Raw genomic sequence first — 20,246 nt, forward strand, 5'->3', positions numbered from 1 at the left:
GTCATGGCCTCATGGGTGGGGCTGACCATAGATGTATTGGGGTTCTTTTAGCCACCATTAAGCATATCTCCAGCTGACCTGTCTTCTCTGCAAGTTTTACAGACCTGATGAAGAAGCAAAAAGATGAGCCCATTTTTCAAAGGTAGTTTCCTTCTGGGGTAACTTGGCTTCCTTGGTTGAAGGAACTGCAAAAAATGGAGGAAAAATACTCTCCTCTTGATGCACAGGTTCTAGTTGGGACTTGTGCATGACAGCATATGACATCCATTCTGTACTGTCTTCACTGCTTACTAGTGTATTTCTGGGTTCTGTTCAGTGTGTAGATTATAAGCCTTAACAGCCTAAGACCACAATATTTAAAAGACTGTCTCTTTCCCCCATGCCTACCATCGCTCAACATCAGGAACTCTGCTCTATGTTCCCCCCTTTCTGAAGTTCATTTGGGGGAGACATATTTTGGTTTTTTCTATCACTGCCAAGGGCTTTGAATTCCTCCCTTGGAGGCTTGTTTGGCCCCCTCATTGGTGATGGTGGTGGTTTGGCCCACTCATTGGGGTGGTGGTGGTTGTTTACATGAATCTGGCTAGCAAAGTCTGGCTAGTAAATGAGCTCCTCTCAAAGAAATAACACTAAGTAATTTCTTGAAGCAGTTCCTGAAACAGTTACACTACTTCAAGCGCAATCCTAGATTGCACCTAAGCTGGTTCAAGTCCCTTGCACCAGCTTCCGGGTGTTGCAAATGTGCTGTTAAAGCATGTTCACATCACCACAGGAGTTGGAGGAAGAGTGCAAGGATGGGCGCCAGACTCCCTATGCCAGATCAAGCACTGAGGGAAGTAAGTTTGCACTGGTAGTGGGCCAGCGCCTTGGGGGCTGAGGGAGGGCAGGGGGGCATTTTGGGGATGTTCTGGGGTACAGAAAGGCAGGTGGACCAGTGGGTGGGGCAGGCATGGGAGGGGGATGGGACCGGCCTCTGGCACTTTAAGCTGGATCCTAACTCCCCTTTCCAAGCAGCCCAGCCTAATACCAAGCTACTCAAATCTGCACCAGCAATGTAGCTGGTGCACTTCTAAGTAGCCCCACTGCAGTGGCTGGAGCAGCGTGTGGGGTAAGGGAAAAATATTCCATTAGCTTGAGTTGTGCCACAGCCATCTCCAACCCTGCGCTGAATATAGTTTAGGCAGTGCTGTACCTGAGGGGGGAAAGGGGTGGCAATGCCACACCATCATACACTCCCCATGGCTGCGTCCCCCCGTGGCATTCAGTCAGCGCGCCGATCTGAGGGCTGCCTCCCAGAGGTGTTCCAAGGCCTGGGGAAGTCACATGCAGCCTCCCCAGCCCTCAGAAGGCCTCCTGGGGGTAAAAAAATCATCACTTCCAGTTTTCGGCCAAAGTGCCTTATGCCTGGAGAGTGGAGGTAGTGGGCACAGGAGTGGCACCTCCAAGCGGGGTACCTGGGGGTGAGGCAGTGGTCAGGAACGCCACTGAACACAGGCCAGCTGTCCTGTCTGTTCCAGCGCAGATTAGGATTGGACTGAAAGATTATCAATTATATTGAAGAAAAACAAAAAACAAAACAAGCTATCATTAGAAAATATCTTAAACTGAAAGCCAGATAATTAAAAACAAGTTTCATTATGAAATATTCACAGCAGCAAACAATTAAAATTATTTCATAGCAATTGTTATAGTAAATAAATAAATTACATAAAAAGTTGAAACTCAATTTAAGTCAGTTAACAAAATTAAAAGAAGCAAAGTATAAACATAAAACTATTCTAATTGTCACACTGGATTTACTGTTATGGAATTCACAATTGTAATTACAGTACATTAGCAGGTTTTGAGGTAAGAGAAGTCCATACTATGGGGATGAAAGAACCTATTTGTTTCTTTCAGCGTTGGGAAAACTGGGAGATGGTGTTTGCCTCTCTCCTTTACGATGTGGGAACTGATGGGTGTCCCCTGCATTCCTGCTGAGCTAGGATTTTAATGTATGAAGTAACAATGGCCATGTCATCTCTTCAGCCTTACCGTTTTGTGCTGATAAGCAAAAGGACACAAGAGTGCCTAATTACCTCCAGGTGTCTTTCTTACTTTGTGTTGATTACATCCTTGCATTTAATTCTCATGTAAACTTTGGCCAAAGCAATTTAAAGGATGCCTGTATCTCCTTTTTAAATGAGTAAGGAAACCAAATTATACGCTGTGGACATCACAAAGAGATCTAGATATGTGAATCTGCTAACATACGCATAACCATCCATGTTTTTTTAGTATGGCACCATTTTCTTCTCCATATTACTATGAAAATCATTTAAAATATTATGTTTTTTAATCTACAGGTTTCATTTGTCCTCTGCAGACCATTTGATGATCTTAGCAACATGCTATCATTATGTAATCTAATGTACATGTCAGTCCCTCATGTCAACAGAAACTGACATTAGTTGGGGATAATATCCTCTTGTTTGCTTTTGTTGTTCTGTGAATTTGTTTAGCCTGTATAAAATGCATTAGCTACTTTCAAGTACACAGCCATGACTTAAAACAAATGTTCAGCTATATTCAGCATCAAGTTGTTTAGACTGTTGCCTAAAATAAGGCATATTGTGAGTATGGTCTAATTTGAAGTAGATTCTTTAAGAATCGGAACAAATACTTGAAGCACAATCTCATAAAGTCCAGACAAAGACATCACAATAGGGCTTAAGTTAGGACTAAATCCCATTCCATTGCTATTAAGGGCCTTTAGTAAAAACCAGTGTTTGTGATGCATATCATTGGTATTGGACCAAATTATTGGGAGGCCCCAATGTTCCCAATAATGAAACATCATACAATCATCCATTTACTATACCATAAGAGAATTCTGTCAAAACAGCATAAACTAAGCTGTTCACAATTATTTGTCCATACTCTTGAGGAACTGTTCCAGATTTGAAGTCAATTCCATCATGAGGTTCTACTACAGGCAGTTAACAAAAATCTAGCCATGTTAGCCACGTTATGACTATTTTCCTGGGCAAAATGTTCACCTGCTCTCACAAGAGGGTGCAGCTGACTTCTTTTACACATCCAATCTCTTTGTTTGACTGAAATGGAAAGTGAATTTTAGATTAAATATTATTAGCAAGCAATGTCATATACGTAATGTTAACAGCAGATGCATACTTAGTCATATACCAAAGTGAAAATGAAATTGCTGGCAAAATTCCACCTAAACAGAAAGGCACTTTATCGCTGAGTTTCCAAACTTGGGGGTTTATACACAGGAACATTTTTCTCTCGAAGTGGTGGCAGGCCCTTGATTATATCAGCAGCTTTCTCTGCTACCATGATGGTTGGTGCATTTAAATTTCCACTGACAACACTAGGCATTATTGAGGCATCAACAATCCTCAAGTTTTCTACTCCTATAACTTTGGTCTGGGGATCAACAACAGCAGTAGTGTCAGAACTCTGTCCCATTTTGCAGGTGCATGAAGGATGATAGGCACTATCAGCCTTTTGTCTTACAAAAGCATCTATTTCTTCATCAGACTGAACGTGACTTCCTGGTTGGACTTCAGGTCCACGGAATTTGTCAAAGGCTTCCTGAGCAAATATCTCTCTAGCCAACTTGACACACTGACGAAATTCCCAAACATCTATTTCTGTAAAAAGGGAAAGAAAAATGTAATAGTTAGTAGTACTTCTGCATGCTCATTATACAATTATTCTGTTGCTGTCCTAACAACACAAATAAATGAAAGTATGAAAAGTCAAGGAAGAGGAAAAGCAGTTGAATATGAAAAGTGGACATTCAGCTTAATTATTTCCTGTGTATTCTTCACAATTATTCACAATAGCTGAATAATAATTCAGGTGCTGGAGCACAAATGAAAGAGGTGGAAAAACAAGGCACAGGTGCCTCTAGATTTACCTGTTGACAAATAGTTGGGCTCAAGGATGGGATGCTCCCTTGGGTCTGTACTTTTCAGTTTTAGCCAACCTTTGCTGGTACTCCTCATGGGGCCAACATGGACCTGCAACAACCCAAGAGAAGATCTGAACCATGCTGTTATGAAAGGGGAGGGTGAGTTCTAGAGACCACCTGCTGATCCAAGGCAGTAATGCCTAGTGCCAAGCACTCACTCCCTTCTCACTCCACTCTTCCAAACAGCTGAACCTGCAGCTTGGAGAAACTAGACCTGGCAGATCTAGTTCTCTGTCACCAGCCCAAGAGATCTGGTTCCCAGAGGGGTTCCCTGGGCAAAACCCCTCCCCAAGAGTGCTAATCAGGATTGTTAAAATGCTCTCGCTCTGACTGTAATACTTGCAGAGCGGGAGGCTGACAAATCCACTGATCCCAGAACACAGCAGAGGTTTTAAATAAAAAGGTTTTATTAACAGGTAGGAAAAACAATTTAACCCATTTCTGCCCATCCCACAGGTGCGTATATGCAACGTTGAGCAGAAATGGCTTAAACAGGCTTGGTTTCTGACAGGTTAACATCCCCTGAATGGTGCTGGCTCAGCAGGGAAGCCTCACACATGCAGGCCCTGCTGGGCTAGAGCCTGGATTCCAATTTGGCCTAGCCTGATCTGAGGGGACAAGAGCTTCCAACGTCTGGAGTGGAGGACAGACCAACAGGAACAGAACCTGACACTCCTGACTGACACTTGGTCCCTTTCTGTACCTGGGGGCTCTCCCAGCAGACTTTCACTCTGCTCACAAGAGAGTAGGCTCTCTCTGTCTTGCCCTGTAGGAAGTGCACTGAAAAGAGACAGAAAACCTCAGGCCTGGTGAGTTTTCCTCTCTTCCAATTGGCTGGCTCCCCCTGGAACCCGAAGCACCTCAGAACTGGAGGGAAAATCCTCCACAGTGAAATACAGATTCATCACACATGCAATCTAGATATTTTTCTTGCCTTATTTTGTAAAATTGGCTTCTCCTTATAATTTGTTCTGACTGTATATTTGATGCAAGAATCAGTAGCAAGCCTAAAAGATCTCTCCTTCTGAAGACATCTAGTGTAATAACCTTGCACAATAGAAGCACACACTAAAGCCCAATTCTATGAGATTTTTGCATTAGTGGAACACGTTTTCTGCTAGCACTGGCTGCTAAAAAGCAGCTATAAAACACTCCCAACAGTGCGCTGAGTAGCGTGCTGCCACAGCACTGATGGGAAGGCTGGAGCCTTCTTGCATGCGCCACCAGACGGCTGGCGACCTCCTGAGCAGGTAAGTCAGCAGGGGAGGCAGGAGGGATGGGAGGAACGGGAATAGGGAGGCTGTGGGAGGGGGTGATTTTGTTGGCAATGATGTTCACCAAATCCCCTCCCGCGGCAGCCCCCCTTTTTCTCCTCAGACTTGCACCAACGTCACAATGAACGGTGGCTCCTTCACCTAAAGAATGGGATGCCACACAGAAGATTTAGGAATCACCCAAACTCTTCTTGAGTTCAAGGTTATTAGCAGCAAAGAGAAGGACTAAGAAATTGACAGATCGCTGCATTTGTTGAAAAACAGCTATGCAAGGTAGACTGATATGTTACCATACAGCAGATAAAGATCTAAGGCTAAGAAGTAGAATTAGCTTTGCTGTTACAACTCCAAGGAGATCCATTGCTGGGTGGGAGGCTTATGAAATGGAGGAGTAAAGAGATTTAAATTTCCTTTTGTTCCAAAATCTCCCACTCTGCCTCCCCCCCTTCTGCTAGATACAGTGTGCTTGTTTTTGGCATGGCTGCAGTAGTGGAAAGGAGGGGAGAATAATTAATGTGGTCACAAAGAAAATAACAGATAAAGTAATCACTATTGTTTCAGGATGCTAATGTGGAAGACTTCTAGTATGGATCATTACATATTGACACAAGACAAAAAGAAGAAATTATTATAATTTCTCATTTAATTCTCCACCCACTGATGGAGCCATTCTAAAGGATTTATAAAGACAGTTTTTTATTACTTTGCAGAAGATAAACAGTGAAATTATTTGAGCACAATTTATGCTAGTTTTGAAAAGCAATTAAATATTTCTGGGGAGTGATGGATGTTCTTGAATCACTTACTTGGTAAGCTTCCATCTGTGAAGGAACACGCCCATGGTCAATCACTTGAGAAGGGAGAAAGTGGAATTGAATATCTGGGTGAGAAACTCCTGCTCGACTTCTGATAAATCCACCGCTTTCTAAGTGGGCAGTGGCTCCTTCACCTGAAGAATGGGGAGCCACAGAGAAGATTTAGGAATCACACAAACTCTTCTTGAGTTTAAGGAAATTAAAGAGAAGGGCTAAAGAAATTGGCAGATTGTTGTATTTGTTCAATAATCGCTTTGCAGGCAGACTGATATTATGTTCCCATAGTGCAGATGGAGATCCAAGGCTGAGAAGTAAAATTTGCTCAAGACTACCAAGGGTGTTCATCACTAAGGCACGATTTGATATAGGGACTTCCTATGAAGCACACACACACACACACACACACACACACACACACACACACACACACACACACACACACACACTACCATTAAATCTCTTTAACAGGAGCTACTTGTGGCTTGCAAATATTTGTTAAGCCCCCTATAAAGATATATACCAAACAACCACAACTAAGAGATTAAAAACTCCTCCTGCAATAAAGTAGATAATTTCCCCATACCAGGTTCATTCTTGCATATACTACAATAAAGCCATAATGATACAATTGCTTAGTGAATCAAATATTAAGTTCATCTACAATGCCCAAATGTGCCTTATTTCACAAGATTAGTCACTAATTTTTAATTTTAAAAGCCAACAATATTCACATCAAAGTCAGAACGGCATGACTGTGAATCATACCTGTACATTTCAAGAACCATTCAAGACCAATCTTGATCATTTTAAGAGGTTTCTGTGCTCCATAGAGTGTTATAGGCTGAGTGCACTTCTGTTGAATGTACAGTTCTAAATGATCTTGAAGATTCTGACCAACACCTGGTGGAAACGACAATAACATAAAACCAATCAACCAGCATACTCTGTGTGTGTGTGTGTGAGAGAGAGAGAGAGAGAGGACCCCACTGCAAGCATGTCATGAATATGTCACCTCAGTACTATTAGCATAAGAAGTATAATAATGAGTGCACCAAGGGGTGTGTCTGGTTCTTCTTGGGCAGAGTTTTTGGGTGCAACATCCTGCACGCTGAGCTCCATCGTCCACCATGGGCATCTGGCCTCACAAGTAGCCTGGAGCTAAAAGATCTACAAGAGTAACTGACCCAGGTGAGAGATAGGGATTAATAGAGATAGCCAGCTAGCTTTATTATGTTATTGCTGATATATTTCCTAGATGTTTATGCCTCTAGCAATGTGCTGCCTTATGTAACCTTATGTACTTATGTACAGTCAATGAAACAACTTGGTAAAAGAGATTTAATAAACTAAAATCTTTTACCAAGTTGTTTCATTGTCTGTTGGGGACAAAGGTTCAGAATCCTGCCTAGCTGTTTAGCAAGCTACCAAGTGCTCACTGAGGTCTAGTAACTTGAGGACTGAAGCTTTAATTGGAAAAAGAGCTCAGTGCCTGCAAGGGACAGAGTTAAGCTTAGAGGGTCTCAGTGTCCCTGGACTGAGGCACTGGCACATGCAGGGTGGTGGCAGTACTACTGGATGGGGAGGCCTTGAGGGCTTTAGGGTTCGAGAACCAAGAACTCTGAGCACCCCAAACCCCCCTAAGTTTATGACAAAGCAGAACCCTGCAAATTGGACAAGAGGTAGTTTTTGAAGTGGCAGTCCTTCCATATTTAACAGGGGAAAAGCAACTGTCCCAATTCACCCCCACCTCTCTTGCATAACAGTGTTTCTAGTCAGTGGCAGCATATGCCTCTGAGCCACCTGAACCTCCCACTGACTACTGTCTCTGCTCACACTTGCGTGCACACATCCCTGCTATAAAGGGCAGGTTGGCAAATGAGCAGACACCCATCCCACCTTCCCTTTACTTAAGAAGATGCATGCAGTCCCCTGAGTCGGCACCAAATCTATTTGAAATGAATATGCACAGAGGATGCTGGGAACAGAGATCATGCTCATTACAAGCAAAAGAGGGATGGAGTGGGGAGGCTGCATACACTGATCTTTGTAAGTGCAGAAAAGGGCAGGCAGGCAGGCTCCAAATAGACTCTCCCTGCCTGCTTGATGCTTTGTAAACATCACATACACAAGACGACATGATTTGAAGCTATGGCAGCTTTTTCTTTTTCTACTTCTTCCTCAAGTAGCATTAGAGGAAGAAGGAGGCAGCCACTGCTGTAATCTTCTTTTGACTTGTTTTGAGCAAACCAGAAAAGGATCAGAGCAGCCAATGCAGGGGCAGGCAGGTGAGGGTGGCATACAGATGGGTTGGAGGCTCGCACCGCCCATCTAAGGATGCTGCTTCACATGAACACTTCAGGTGGCTTTCATGGTTGGGCCACTCCCTGTTCCCTGTAGCTGCTGATTGGTGTTTCTGTTGCTTCTTTTTAGATGATGAGCCCTTCTGGGACAGGAAACTGTTTATTTTGCTATCTAACAGCCCAATCCCATTGCGCTGGGATTGACATAGCGCCAAAACAGCTGCCGTGGCATCCTGCATGCAACAGGGTAGCTGCGATCCTTAGGGGAAGGGGACTTCCCCTGGGTAAGGTAAGCAGCCCTGCAATGGAGCTACTCGATTCTGCAGCAGAACCTTGGGCTGCCGTAGAATCAGGAGCCTCCATGCTGGGCCAGTGGCAGATGCAGATGACCAGAGCTCCTCGAGTTCCGCATCCCTCCCGTCCTGCTCCCTCCCCCGGCACGCCTCCTCCCTGCCCTCTCCTCACCTCCACCTTCCTCTCCGCCGCCCCGCAGTTCAGGTGACCATGGAGCAGCGTAGGTCCACTGGTGCTAGTTCAATGCCAGCCAGCACTTAGCTAGCACAGGCGCTAGACTGATGCTGAGCACTGCAGGCATGCCTAACGGCATGTCAGCAACACTAATCAACAACAATCATTAGTGTTGTTAGCAGCAACACTAATCAGTGGTTTGTTGAAAAGTGACATATATTTTTAATAACAATAATAGTAATAATAACACATTCAGTCAGACCATTTTATTACATACAAACCTGGAAGGTTACAGACAACAGGAATTCCTAATTTTCTGAGATCATCTGCGTTTCCAACTCCAGAAAGCATAAGGAGTTGGGGAGAATTTATAGCACCTCCACTTAAAATAACTTCCTTACTAGCCAAAGCCTGAAATAAAAGAAAAACTAATTGTAAAGAGACAGAAGGAAAATAGAATCCCAGCACAGGACAGCTGTGTCAGAGCTGTAGCTTTCAGCTTCCAATATTGCTTGCTCTACTTGCAATAGATCTTTTGAAGTTCAGGCTGCTTGTCTGATATGACTATTTAACATTAATTGTTTCATCTCACTTTGAACAAGTTGTCTCCACCTGGATTACAGCAATACAGGTATTTTTGAAGGCTAACTAAATACAGTAATTTCCTATGCTTTCATGTCATCTTCCTAAACTGTTTCAGTCATTCATTCATTCATTCATTGGATTTATATGCCACCTTTCTGTCCTGCAAAGGGCACTCTAAATTTTCCAAATTCCAGTATTGAATCAAGGACTTCTGCTAGTTCTAAATGACATAATTTATGATGTTGTTTACCCTCTATCCCAGTGTTCCCAGGTGGGAAGATGGGACATTGGAAGAGGGGGCTGTGTGTTTGGAGAAGGATCCAAGTCTGCATTCTGCTTTCACTTCCGAGCTGGAATGTATGAATTCCGAGCCATGCAAAATAACACCACGAGTATGCTGTGCTGTGCCTTATCTTGAGGAGATCTCCAACATGCCCCAAGCTATGCTGCTGGTAATAACACGTTATAAAAAGTATGTTTCGTTTAAAAGCTTCCTCTTTATATAAGAAATTTTTTTTAAAAACTTACCTTTTTCTTTTCTCCATTTTTAACATATTCAATGCCAATGGCTTTTGTCCCTTCAAACAAAATTCTTGTTACAAGTATGCCGACTTCTGCTGACAGGTTTGGGCGTGATAATGCAGGCCGAAGGTAACCACTAGCTGTGCTCCATCTTTGACCTACCAAAAAATACATTTTCATTTAACAAAAGCAGACACCAAAATATTCGTACCTCTTCCAGTGATATACAAGCAAAATTCTTATTGCTTTACTGCTGTCATGTACTTTTATTCTGTTTAAATTGTCACCCCAATCAGTGCTGTACCAGTCTGCAGGGGGGTCTGGAGCAAAGTCCTGCACTTGAGCCCTATGACATTCCCACAAGCTCCCTAATTGGGCTTTATTGTCTCCACCAGTCCACCAGAGTTGAGGGGTCAATCCAGCTGGGTAGGTTCCCTGAGAGTCTTAGGCGTTCGGCTTGTGCCCAACTTGGCCAACCCCTGGCATCACCCCAACCTCAGTTCAAGAGAAGGTGCTCCATTCACCCATCCACAGAAATAGTTTTCCACATAAAGATGATGATGATAATGATTACAGGCGTGTGCCACTTAACAACCGTTCGCTTAAGATCTGATTGCATATATGATGGTGGTCAAAGCACAATAAAAATGCTCTTAATGAGGCAATTGCATCTCCCATAGCCTACAGCAAAGTGTCTGTTTACACAACAAAGGCACTAGATTGGACTGAATATTCACTTAATGACCTAATCGCATAACAGGGATCAGATAACATATCCCTGTCATTAAGTGGCGTACTCTCGTATTATTATTATTAATAATAATAATAATAATAATAATAATAATAATAATAATACACTGCTTTTCAACAAAAAGTGGTTCACAACAAGATCTCCCAGACAAAATATGCAAAAAGCTGCTACCATGGTGAGTGAGGAGGGTGTGAAACATCCATATGCAGTCCTTGGAGTTCTACATCAGAATGTCTTATGTCAGAATGCCAGGTGCAAGGGAGGGCACCAGGATGCAGATCTCTTGTTATCTGGTGTGCTCCCTGGGACATTTGGTGGGGCCGCCGTGAGATACAGGAAGCTGGACTAGATGGGCCTATGGCCTGATCCAGTGGGGCTATTCTTATGTTCTTACGTGCAGTGCTTGGCCTAATCAATAGGGCCAAAGAGGCAACAGATGCCTTTTTGGCAATTGTGACACCCTTTGTATGTTACAGTATTTTCAAAATCCAGCTTCCAGAGTGAACAATTTTAAGCACCTATTCAGCAGAAAGCATTCCTTAGGTGCAGCTAGAGTTCTGTGGACTGAGTGAATAATAGTGTATAAACAAAAACAACTACATTAAAGAATTGCATGAAAACCAGATGGCTAAAAAAAGTCAAAGGTTATCCTAGAATGTATATAAATGGAACAAGAGGCTGGCCATCGGAGCTAGCATTCCTTCTCAGTCAAATAATAATAATAATAATAATAAACAACTTTATTTCTATCCCGCCCTTCTCCCTAAAGGGACCCAAGTAAGGGTTTCCAGTAAACTAACAAATCAGTTCTAAGAAAGAGAATGTTGGCTACAGATTTGTTTTCAAAGTACAGCAAATCCTCACTTAAAGTTGTCAATAGGTTCTTGGAAACCACATTAAGCAAAATGACTTAAAATGAATCCAATTTTACCGTAGGCTAACTGATATACATAAACAAAAATTATGTTCCTACAGCATATTGCTGGTCACAAAAAACATCACCAAATTTCTAAATAAAGACCCAAAACACTTCTAATATTAAACACTGAACTAAATGTGAGATTTCTGGACCACAGAAAATTCATACAGGCATGGAGAGAACATGCAAACTCCATACAGACAGTGGGCCTGGCCAGGAATCAATATTTTCTTCTCAACATCTTTATTACAAAACAACTTTGAACAAAATGACTTTACATGAGAGCTTATTGTAATACTCTTTTGGAGCATCTATTCCTATAACAGTGTCTTCTGGATTTGATACAGACAGGCTAGTAGTCAAAATGGGATACTTATCCCCCTCCCACCCCAATAAACAAAAGGGAAGTACATGAACGTAGATATTTCTTAGAGATGTCGTTTCAAAACTTTGTCAAAATGTTAAAAAAAACTCTAAGTAGTAATTCCCCCCACCCACCCAATAAAGAAAACTGCACATATGTCACTCCATTCTGCTGCTTGGATCATTCCATTTACTGCATTAGGAACATCGAGAGAAAGAGGGAATTCTTAGTGGCACTGAATAAAACTTAGCAGTCATTTCCTCCCATGAACCAAACAAAAGACAGTGAGTTTTCATTTTCACAGTGAGTAATACCACCTCACTGAAATTCATGGAGAAGAAAGAAAGAGTTGAGCAAGAAGTCAAAAAGTTTAGAAACACAGCAAGTGGATGCTGCAGGCTTATGGTGTAATTGGGCATGATTACTCTGAAGACAGCCTCAAAGCATCCAAGGGGTTTTATTCCCAGGAACATACTGATAGGGTAAAATAAGCTGGGAAAATGGCAGGGGGACACAAAAGGCTCAGTCCAAGCCTCTGCAACCCAGTAGCTTCATCTAGAACAGGGGTCTCCAAACCCCAGCCCGGGGGCCAGATATGGCCCATGGCGAGCCTCTATCTGGCCCGCGGCCAGCCTCTTGCCCCTGAAAACCTCTGGCCCACTTGGCCAAATATGATTGGAGATGTGCTCTGGTTGCATCTGGAGGGTGTTCTTAGAGCCAGAGAGGTTGAATGAATGAGCCCCTTCATTCATTCATTCACTGATCTAAGTTCCATCTCTAATTTATTCATATAAATTTTATATTTTTTTTCTGGCGCTCTACACCGTGCCAGATATTTGATGCAGCCCTCTGACCAAAAAGTTTGGAGACCCCTAATCTAGAACTTGTTTACTCAGAAGTTAAGCCCCACAGAAAGGAACTGAAAAAAACAGGAATAGAATAAAGGCCTCCACTAACCCCCCAGTAATTTATTACTTTGATTCAAAACATGTTTACTTTGAAAACATAAAAATAAAAAGGAGAAACTGAAGAGCCAAAAAAAGAAGTGGGTAATGCAAACAAAGACACATTGAAAGCAAAGGAAGAGAAATACAAAAGGAGAAAAACTGGAACACAGAAAAGGGGGGGAGAATAGAGAGATGGGGAAAAAGAAAGGGAAAGACCCAAGATGAAAAACCGAACAGAAAAACATATACAAAAAAATAGGGCACATAGCACCTTTGTTCTGTGTCCAAAGAATAAAAACAAGCAAATCACCCATATTAGAAACTGCTTAGATGCTATCACAATTTGTTGCAAGTCCCTTCCTGTTTTAGCTAGTTATACAAGTTGACAAGCCATGTTTCACAGGAGAGGGTCATATAAGGTACAAGCAGTTTAGTGGCTACAGTTTTATACAAGATGGAACACTGGAGTTGGACTTAAACCTGGAAGACACAGATTCAAATCCCCACTCAGCTATGAACCTTCCTCGGTGAACTTGGGCCAGTTCATTTAAGGAAAGTGAATTAAATAAAAAGCACTGTAGCATTTTGATAGGACAGTGTTTTTCAACTCTTCTTTGTGTCGGAGGATGCTTTTCACATCAACTGACTTGCTACCAAACTCTTGTGAATTGGAGATGATACCAATGTATCTAGCATAGCGCATAGTTCATACAGAACTCTGGCCAATACTATTCAGGCCTGCTATTGCCCTGTTTGAACTGAATGCGACTCAGATAATATTCCTCTGCAGTTTTTACTACAGAAAAAGGTCAGCAGCAATGGGTAAACAGCCCTCCAGGAAAGCATGCCCATCATTACTGATCTTACTAATAAACTCTTAACATCAAATAAATCTAGGGTTTCATGAAAACAGATTAAAAAACTAATGTGATGGATCATATATATCATCATACTTGATTAACAAGATACACTACAGATGTTAAAGTTTACCTTTATGTATGGTCATATCCATCCAGCCAAAGCCTTCTTGCTGAAAACCATTCATATCATCTGTGATAGGGTACCCAGCCTGCTGACCTGCAGCCAAGAATGCACTATGAAGAGGGTTTTTGGTTTTTCCCCTTGACACATGAAGTGGGCCATTCCCACCTCGATAACGATCGGCTCCCAGCTCATGAGTTTGTGCTTTCTTAAAATAAGGCAAACAACCTTCATAGTCCCATCCAACAGCCCCTTCCTTATTCCACCTGTTATAATCTTCAGCATGGCCCCGAATATACACCATGGCATTGAGAGATGAGGAGCCACCCCAAACTCGTCCCCTGGGCCAGTACATAATTCGATTATCCATGTGCTTTTGTGGCGTTGTATGGTAGTACCAGTTATATTTATCATCACAGAGGTTGTAGGTTAATGCAGCAGGCATATGAATCTTCCACAGTAGTAGTTTGCTATCAAAGATAGTATCTTTTGGCCCCGCTTCCATCAGCTTAACTGTGTTGTTAGGATCTTCAGTCAATCGGTTGGCTAATACACATCCTGCAGAACCAGCTCCAACAATTATATAGCTGAAAGAATCAATGTTCTGGGAACTAACTTGAGAAAGTGCTCGTGATGTTTTCAGGTTTTGTTCACTACAAGCTTTGGAACACTTCAATAAATGTGATGTCAGTAATTTTCCTCCTATTCTGTGCATCTGACTGGAAAAACCACATTTTTGAACTCCTTTGTTTATAAAGGACATCTTCTCCTTACACAAGCAATGCGGAATCAAAAACTTGGACCTAGAAAAAGCAAATAGGGATGTTAATTAAAATATAACTGATACAGAGAAATTTACAAAGATTAAACATATAGTCTAAAAATCACAGTTGTAAGTCTTCATTCTGTAATGCAAGCAAAAGCATGACTGCTGCTTCAGGACCATCCTGTTGATAAAAAAAATCTGTTTTTGTTATATTATTCTTTTGTACTTAACACAGCTATTATAAATCATGTAAAAATTACTAATACACAAAAATAGCTCAATTCTGTCCTGGACAGCCCATAGCATACAGTGGCACTGGCACAGCCTCCACTGCATGCTATGAGCCAGCCAGGAAACAGGCAACAATGGAGAGGTAAGTAAAAAAAATTTACTTATTGTGCTGTGCCATGGTCACTAATGGGCTTAATTGGATCTTTGTCAGCTCTTTGGCTAGAGTAAATCTAAGTGGGTCCAGGGGAGCATGTTAAGGCCAGGGCAGGGAAATATTAGCAGTGCTGCTGCTGCCAGTATTTGTCCCTAGTCTGCCCTCAACACAACTCCGGCCAGCCCCAATCCCTACTCTGATCCCCCCACAATGCCCCCCCCCCCCGGCCAACTTATCCACTCCAGTTGCAGCTGGATCTTCCACTGGGACATGCCCAAGACTGCAAACCATTCACACTAGCAGCCACAGCCACACAGCATTGCTGTGGCTGCCAAGTCAGCAGCCCAGGCCTTCGCTGATGGAACACCTGTTCTGTCAGCATAAAGCCCAGATAGGACTGGTCTGAAACACTTTCAAAATCCTTGGTTCCACAACCAAATAGATTTCCTTATCCATGAGGTCCCTCCCTCCAAATAAGCCAAATGCCTTTTTACAACTTAATCCAGGGGTGTCCAAAGTTTTTGGCAGGATCATCTCTCTGACACTGTGTTGGGGGCCAGGGAAAAAAAAAGAATTAATTTACATTTAAAATTTGAATAAATTTACGTAAGTTTACATAAGATGAACTTATATTAATGAATGAAGGTCTTGCAATAGCTCAAGTCCTATAAAAGGCCTTGCACAAAGCAAGGCTGGCCTTTCCTTTGCTGCCGCAACTGCATCACAGATGTGAAACAGCAAGCAGTGGAGGAAGCCCTCATCCCACAGCTCATGAAAGCAGTTGTGTCTGGCCAGTGTGGGCTCCAACAAATCTCCAGAGGACCAGAGGCTCATTTTAGACAGGGGGCTCCCTGAGGGCCGCATTGAGAGGTCTCGAAGGCCGCAAGTGGTCCCAGGGCTGGGGTTTGGGCACCCCTGACTTAATCTGAAATCTTCCATATGGGTTTTGAACATAGTTCAAAAAGTTGTCAAAGATCTGTGAGTTTTAAGTCCTCAGAGGAGGTGACATTGTCCTAAATTGTCTCCTGGGGAGGGTTTGTAGAACCAAGACATTTGTTACTTCAAAAGGGCAACCTTTCAGGGGGAATCTCTTGTCCCTTCAGGTGGGTGAGTATTACTGGGATATGTTAATATACAGAAAGACAGTTGAAGGATGTTTGCCCACACGGAGGATGTGACTACCGCAGCTTTTTTCCACAGATAAACCTCCAGATTGGACAGAATATGTAGTTGCCAATCCCACATAGTTTGATGCTCACCAACGTGACTCATAAATGTGATTTCCCACAGATGTGCTGCACATTTAGTCTAGGCTTTGTGGAGATTAGGAATTTCCAACTAAGAAGCATCAGAGTGCTTACAAAATTACAATTTATTGATTTCCTCAATTTTCAAAGAGAATATTTTTAGTTCGCATATCTTAACTGAAGAAAACAGTGATGATTAATCATCAGGATGGTTCAGACAATACTTCACCCCTTGAACTGACCCCACACATTAATTGCTGAGTGTGCTCATGGAGCATGCATGGTGCTCATCCTTCCATGGCCTTTCCCATAATCATGGAGGGGCACTCAAAACCGTTCCCTGCGTGATTATAGGATAAGCCCCAAATTCTTCCAAAGGGTTAGGGATCAGGACTGTGTGCTCCATAGAACACAAGGCAACTAACATGGGGTTGGTTCAGGGAATAAACTACTGTCCAAACCAGTCCTCTTTGTATTAGCTTGGCAGGCATCACATCATGTTATGCTGGGCCAATGTTGAAAATGGCCCTTCAGACACAGGGCCATTTTCAACATTAGTACTTACTGAAGTGTTGCTTAAGATGCACACACTAAAGAGTGATATTGAAACAAATGCATACACATCTGGCTTCTGCTTCTTTAAGGAATTATAAAGTATCTTAAACTGCATTAGACTGATAATAATGTAGAGCCTAAGGGTAAGAAATTGAACAGATTAAGAACATGCATACAGCAATAACAAAGGACACCTTAAAAATATATTTACAGACTTTCTTCAAACTGAAAGACACTTGAAAGATATGAAAAAGGCTCAAATGGTAACAGCAAGTCACAGTAAGTAACCTGTTTTATATTCCTTCTCCATACATTGGAAAAAAAGGTTCACAAGATCTGGATATACACAGCAGAGATGAGATGTATGGAAACATAGGAGATGGTAAATTTTATCAATGTCCTACATAAGCTCTTGACTAAAACATAAAAAGTCTTGCTGAATCCGGTCTGAGGTCCATTTACGCTGGCACCCTGTTTCCCACAGTGACCCTATCTCTGGAGCAGAAGAGAAAAGTGTATCAGTCTCCCAGCACTGCTCCCATGCAACTGGCATTCAGAGGCATACTGCTATTGAAGCTGAAGGCAGTTGTTTTGCCAAATCCTAATCCACAGCCTGATTCCCAATTCCATAAACCAAGTCAATCTCCTCTCCTACCTCCAACCTGCACTCCTTCAAAACCTTTCTGCCTCAGGTGCTCCCTATATACCTGAGGGATCTCCTTATGCTCTAGTGGCTGCAGCTGTGCAGCACACCTCCAGATACCACCTGGGCTTTAATCCTGCATTTACTCAGAGCAAGGGGCACTGTGGACACCACACCCGATCTCCTCGGTAATATCTTCCGCAATTCCAATACAATCCACCCCTTGGTGTCCCAGTGGTTCCCTTGATCAATTGCTCTTTTTCTTGGGCCATCCACTCCTTGGTCTGTTTCATCTTTTCCATACCAGTTGCTGAAGCTCCCATACAGTCCAACCCATCTTGGTGCCCATTTGGTCTATATCATGCCCCATCCCAGAGGGCAGCCTATCAATCCCAGTGGTCCTGCAATTAAGTCTAGAGGCCATTCTATTAATTGCAGGCATGCTGGCTCCTCCACTTCCATCTGTTTCCCTCTCTAGGGCATCCCCAAAACTATGAGGCATTCCCATTCCATTTCTTGGGGAGTCTCTTTTAAACCCCCCCTCCAATGGCAAAGCCATTTTATTCATCCTGCCAAGCCCCATTCTAGGAGGATAATAGCCCAAACTCTCCATTCCATGGAAAGGGCCTTCCATTCCTCCCATTTTGTTCATCCTAAAATCCAGGCCTTCCATACCCGTTGTTCCAGGTCCCAAGTTGCCTATCCCCAGGCCCTTGGTCAAGTGGTTTGCATTAATAGGTATCCCTCCTGGTCCCAGCCCCATACCAATGCCCCCAAGTCCATGAGGAAGCTGCTGGGGTTGCTCTGGAGGGGAGCAGTCTCTGTTTGGTAAGGCTCATACATCCATCTTCACGTGCATCTGTCTACCCAACAGCAACTGTCCATTGAACATGGAGATGGCCTGGACAGCTTCAATTACTTGCTCAAAAGTCACAGTGCCGATCCCTCAGCACAGCACCTGGAACATTTGCCCCCATTGCCCCCCCTAGGTACACCACTGTTTTGGAACAGTTCACAACCTGCTGTGGCTCTCCCCCCCCCCAAACCTTAAATACTACTGGTGTCCCCTGCAAACTCACAGCCCAATCCTAGGCAGGTCTGCTCAGAAGTAAACCCCACTGTGTTCAATGGGGCCTACTCCCAGGAAAGTGTGCACAGGATTGCAGCCTCAGGTGACAATCCTATCCACACTTTCCTGGGAGTAAGCCCCACTGACTATAACGGGACTTACTTCTGAGTAGACATGCCTGAGCTGGGCTGGACTGGGCTCTCAAGTTCCTCTCTTAGCCCCACTTTCCTGGGAGTAAGCCCCATTGACTATAATGGGGCTTACTTCTGAGTAGACATGCCTAGGATGGGGCTCTCAGCCACCTCCTTCTTTACCCACCCAACTGCCCAGGCCACTGAGGAACAGGTTCAAAAGCCCTGCCCGTCTTCCCCTCCCTTCCAGGACCGACCTGGGCCGCCTGGTGAAGGGGGTGAGGCCCGCCTGGCTGGAGGAGGAGCAGGGCCCTGCTGCTTGGCGCGGGCGGGCCTGGCTGAGGCTGCTCTGGGGGAACGGGGAGTCCCCTTCTCTCCGCAGCAGCGCCTGACTGAGCCTTGGGCGGCCTGGCTGGCTGGCGGGCGAAGAGCCTCTATGGGGCCGCAGCGCCTTGGCCCGGCTCCCCTGGCCGCCCCCAGCTCGCCCCGTCTCCCCCACAAGCCCACCGCTCCCCCAGCGCTCGCCGCCCCGCGCGCCGGCTCAGCCCACAGCGCCCCCCCCCCCGCCACCTCAGCAGCGCCTGGTCCTGGCGGAGTCGCGGCCCAGCTTGCCACTCTCCTGACACGGGCTGCGCTGGCGGGGCGGCCGAAGAGCAGGCAGAGGCGTGTTCCCCAGGGGGCCGGCCGGACCCTTGGACCCGAGTTCAGCCCCCCTCCCCCCGGCGCGCTTCTCATGCCTGGGCCCTGGGTGGAGCGGTGGCGTAGCTGGAGGGGGGCGGCGCACCCAGTCTGGAGGGGAGCCTCAGCGGCCCCTCCCTTCAGAGCCATTCCCGTACGGCTCCGTTTCCCCCCCCCTGCCGGGAATGGCTCCGAAGGGAGGGGCCGCTGAGGCTCCCCTCCAGACTGGGTGCGCCGCCCCCCTCCAGCTACGCCACCGGGGTGGAGGCAAGGGGAGCAGGTGCCACCGCCTGAGCGCTTCCTTGTGCCCCCCTGACCCCCACGCCTTCAGAGACTGGCCGGGCTGGGCTGGCTGCTTTCTGGGAACCCAGTGTTGCTCCCTCTCCCTGCCTCCCCCCTTCTATAAACCTCCTCCGTGCGTTGTGGTCAGCTAAGTGCAACACAACCCTTGACAGGAAAGAGACAGCTCAGCTCCACAGAAAACGGCCTTGCCACTCTTTGTTTGCACAGTGTTGTTGACAGCGACCCACAAGGAGGTCTGTCTCCAAGGCTTCCTTATTTTATTGTGGGGAGCAGCTGTGGGTTGAGGGGGGGAGGCTGGGCTGCAGAGTCATAAGAACATAAGAACAGCCCCACTGGATCAGGCCATAGGCCCATCTAGTCCAGCTTCCTGTATCTCACAGCGGCCCACCAAATGCCCCAGGGAGCACACCAGATAACAAGAGACCTCATCCTGGTGCTCTCCCCTACATCTGGCATTCTGACTTAACCCATTCCTAAAATCAGGAGGTTGCGCATACACATCATGGCTTGTACCCCATAATGGATTTTTCCTCCAGAAACTCGTCCAATCCCCTTTTAAAGGCG

General features: G+C 44.6%; 1 protein-coding gene across 1 annotated transcript; it reads right to left on the reverse strand.

Moving 5' to 3' along the window:
- Positions 1–1,727: 1,727 nt before the first annotated feature.
- Positions 1,728–19,385, reverse strand: CHDH (choline dehydrogenase). The gene is made up of 8 exons (XM_066616203.1): positions 19,272–19,385; positions 13,915–14,708; positions 9,950–10,101; positions 9,118–9,247; positions 6,834–6,968; positions 6,060–6,202; positions 3,926–4,028; positions 1,728–3,656 (listed from the first exon to the last, which is right to left on the reverse strand). Exons 2-8 carry the CDS (start codon positions 14,666–14,668, stop codon positions 3,238–3,240), a joined length of 1,836 nt encoding a protein of 611 aa, XP_066472300.1. The 5' UTR covers positions 14,669–14,708; positions 19,272–19,385; the 3' UTR covers positions 1,728–3,237.
- Positions 19,386–20,246: the final 861 nt, after the last annotated feature.

The sequence above is a fragment of the Tiliqua scincoides genome, chromosome 2 (genome assembly GCF_035046505.1).
Source record: "Tiliqua scincoides isolate rTilSci1 chromosome 2, rTilSci1.hap2, whole genome shotgun sequence".
NCBI classification, from domain to species: domain Eukaryota; kingdom Metazoa; phylum Chordata; class Lepidosauria; order Squamata; family Scincidae; genus Tiliqua; species Tiliqua scincoides.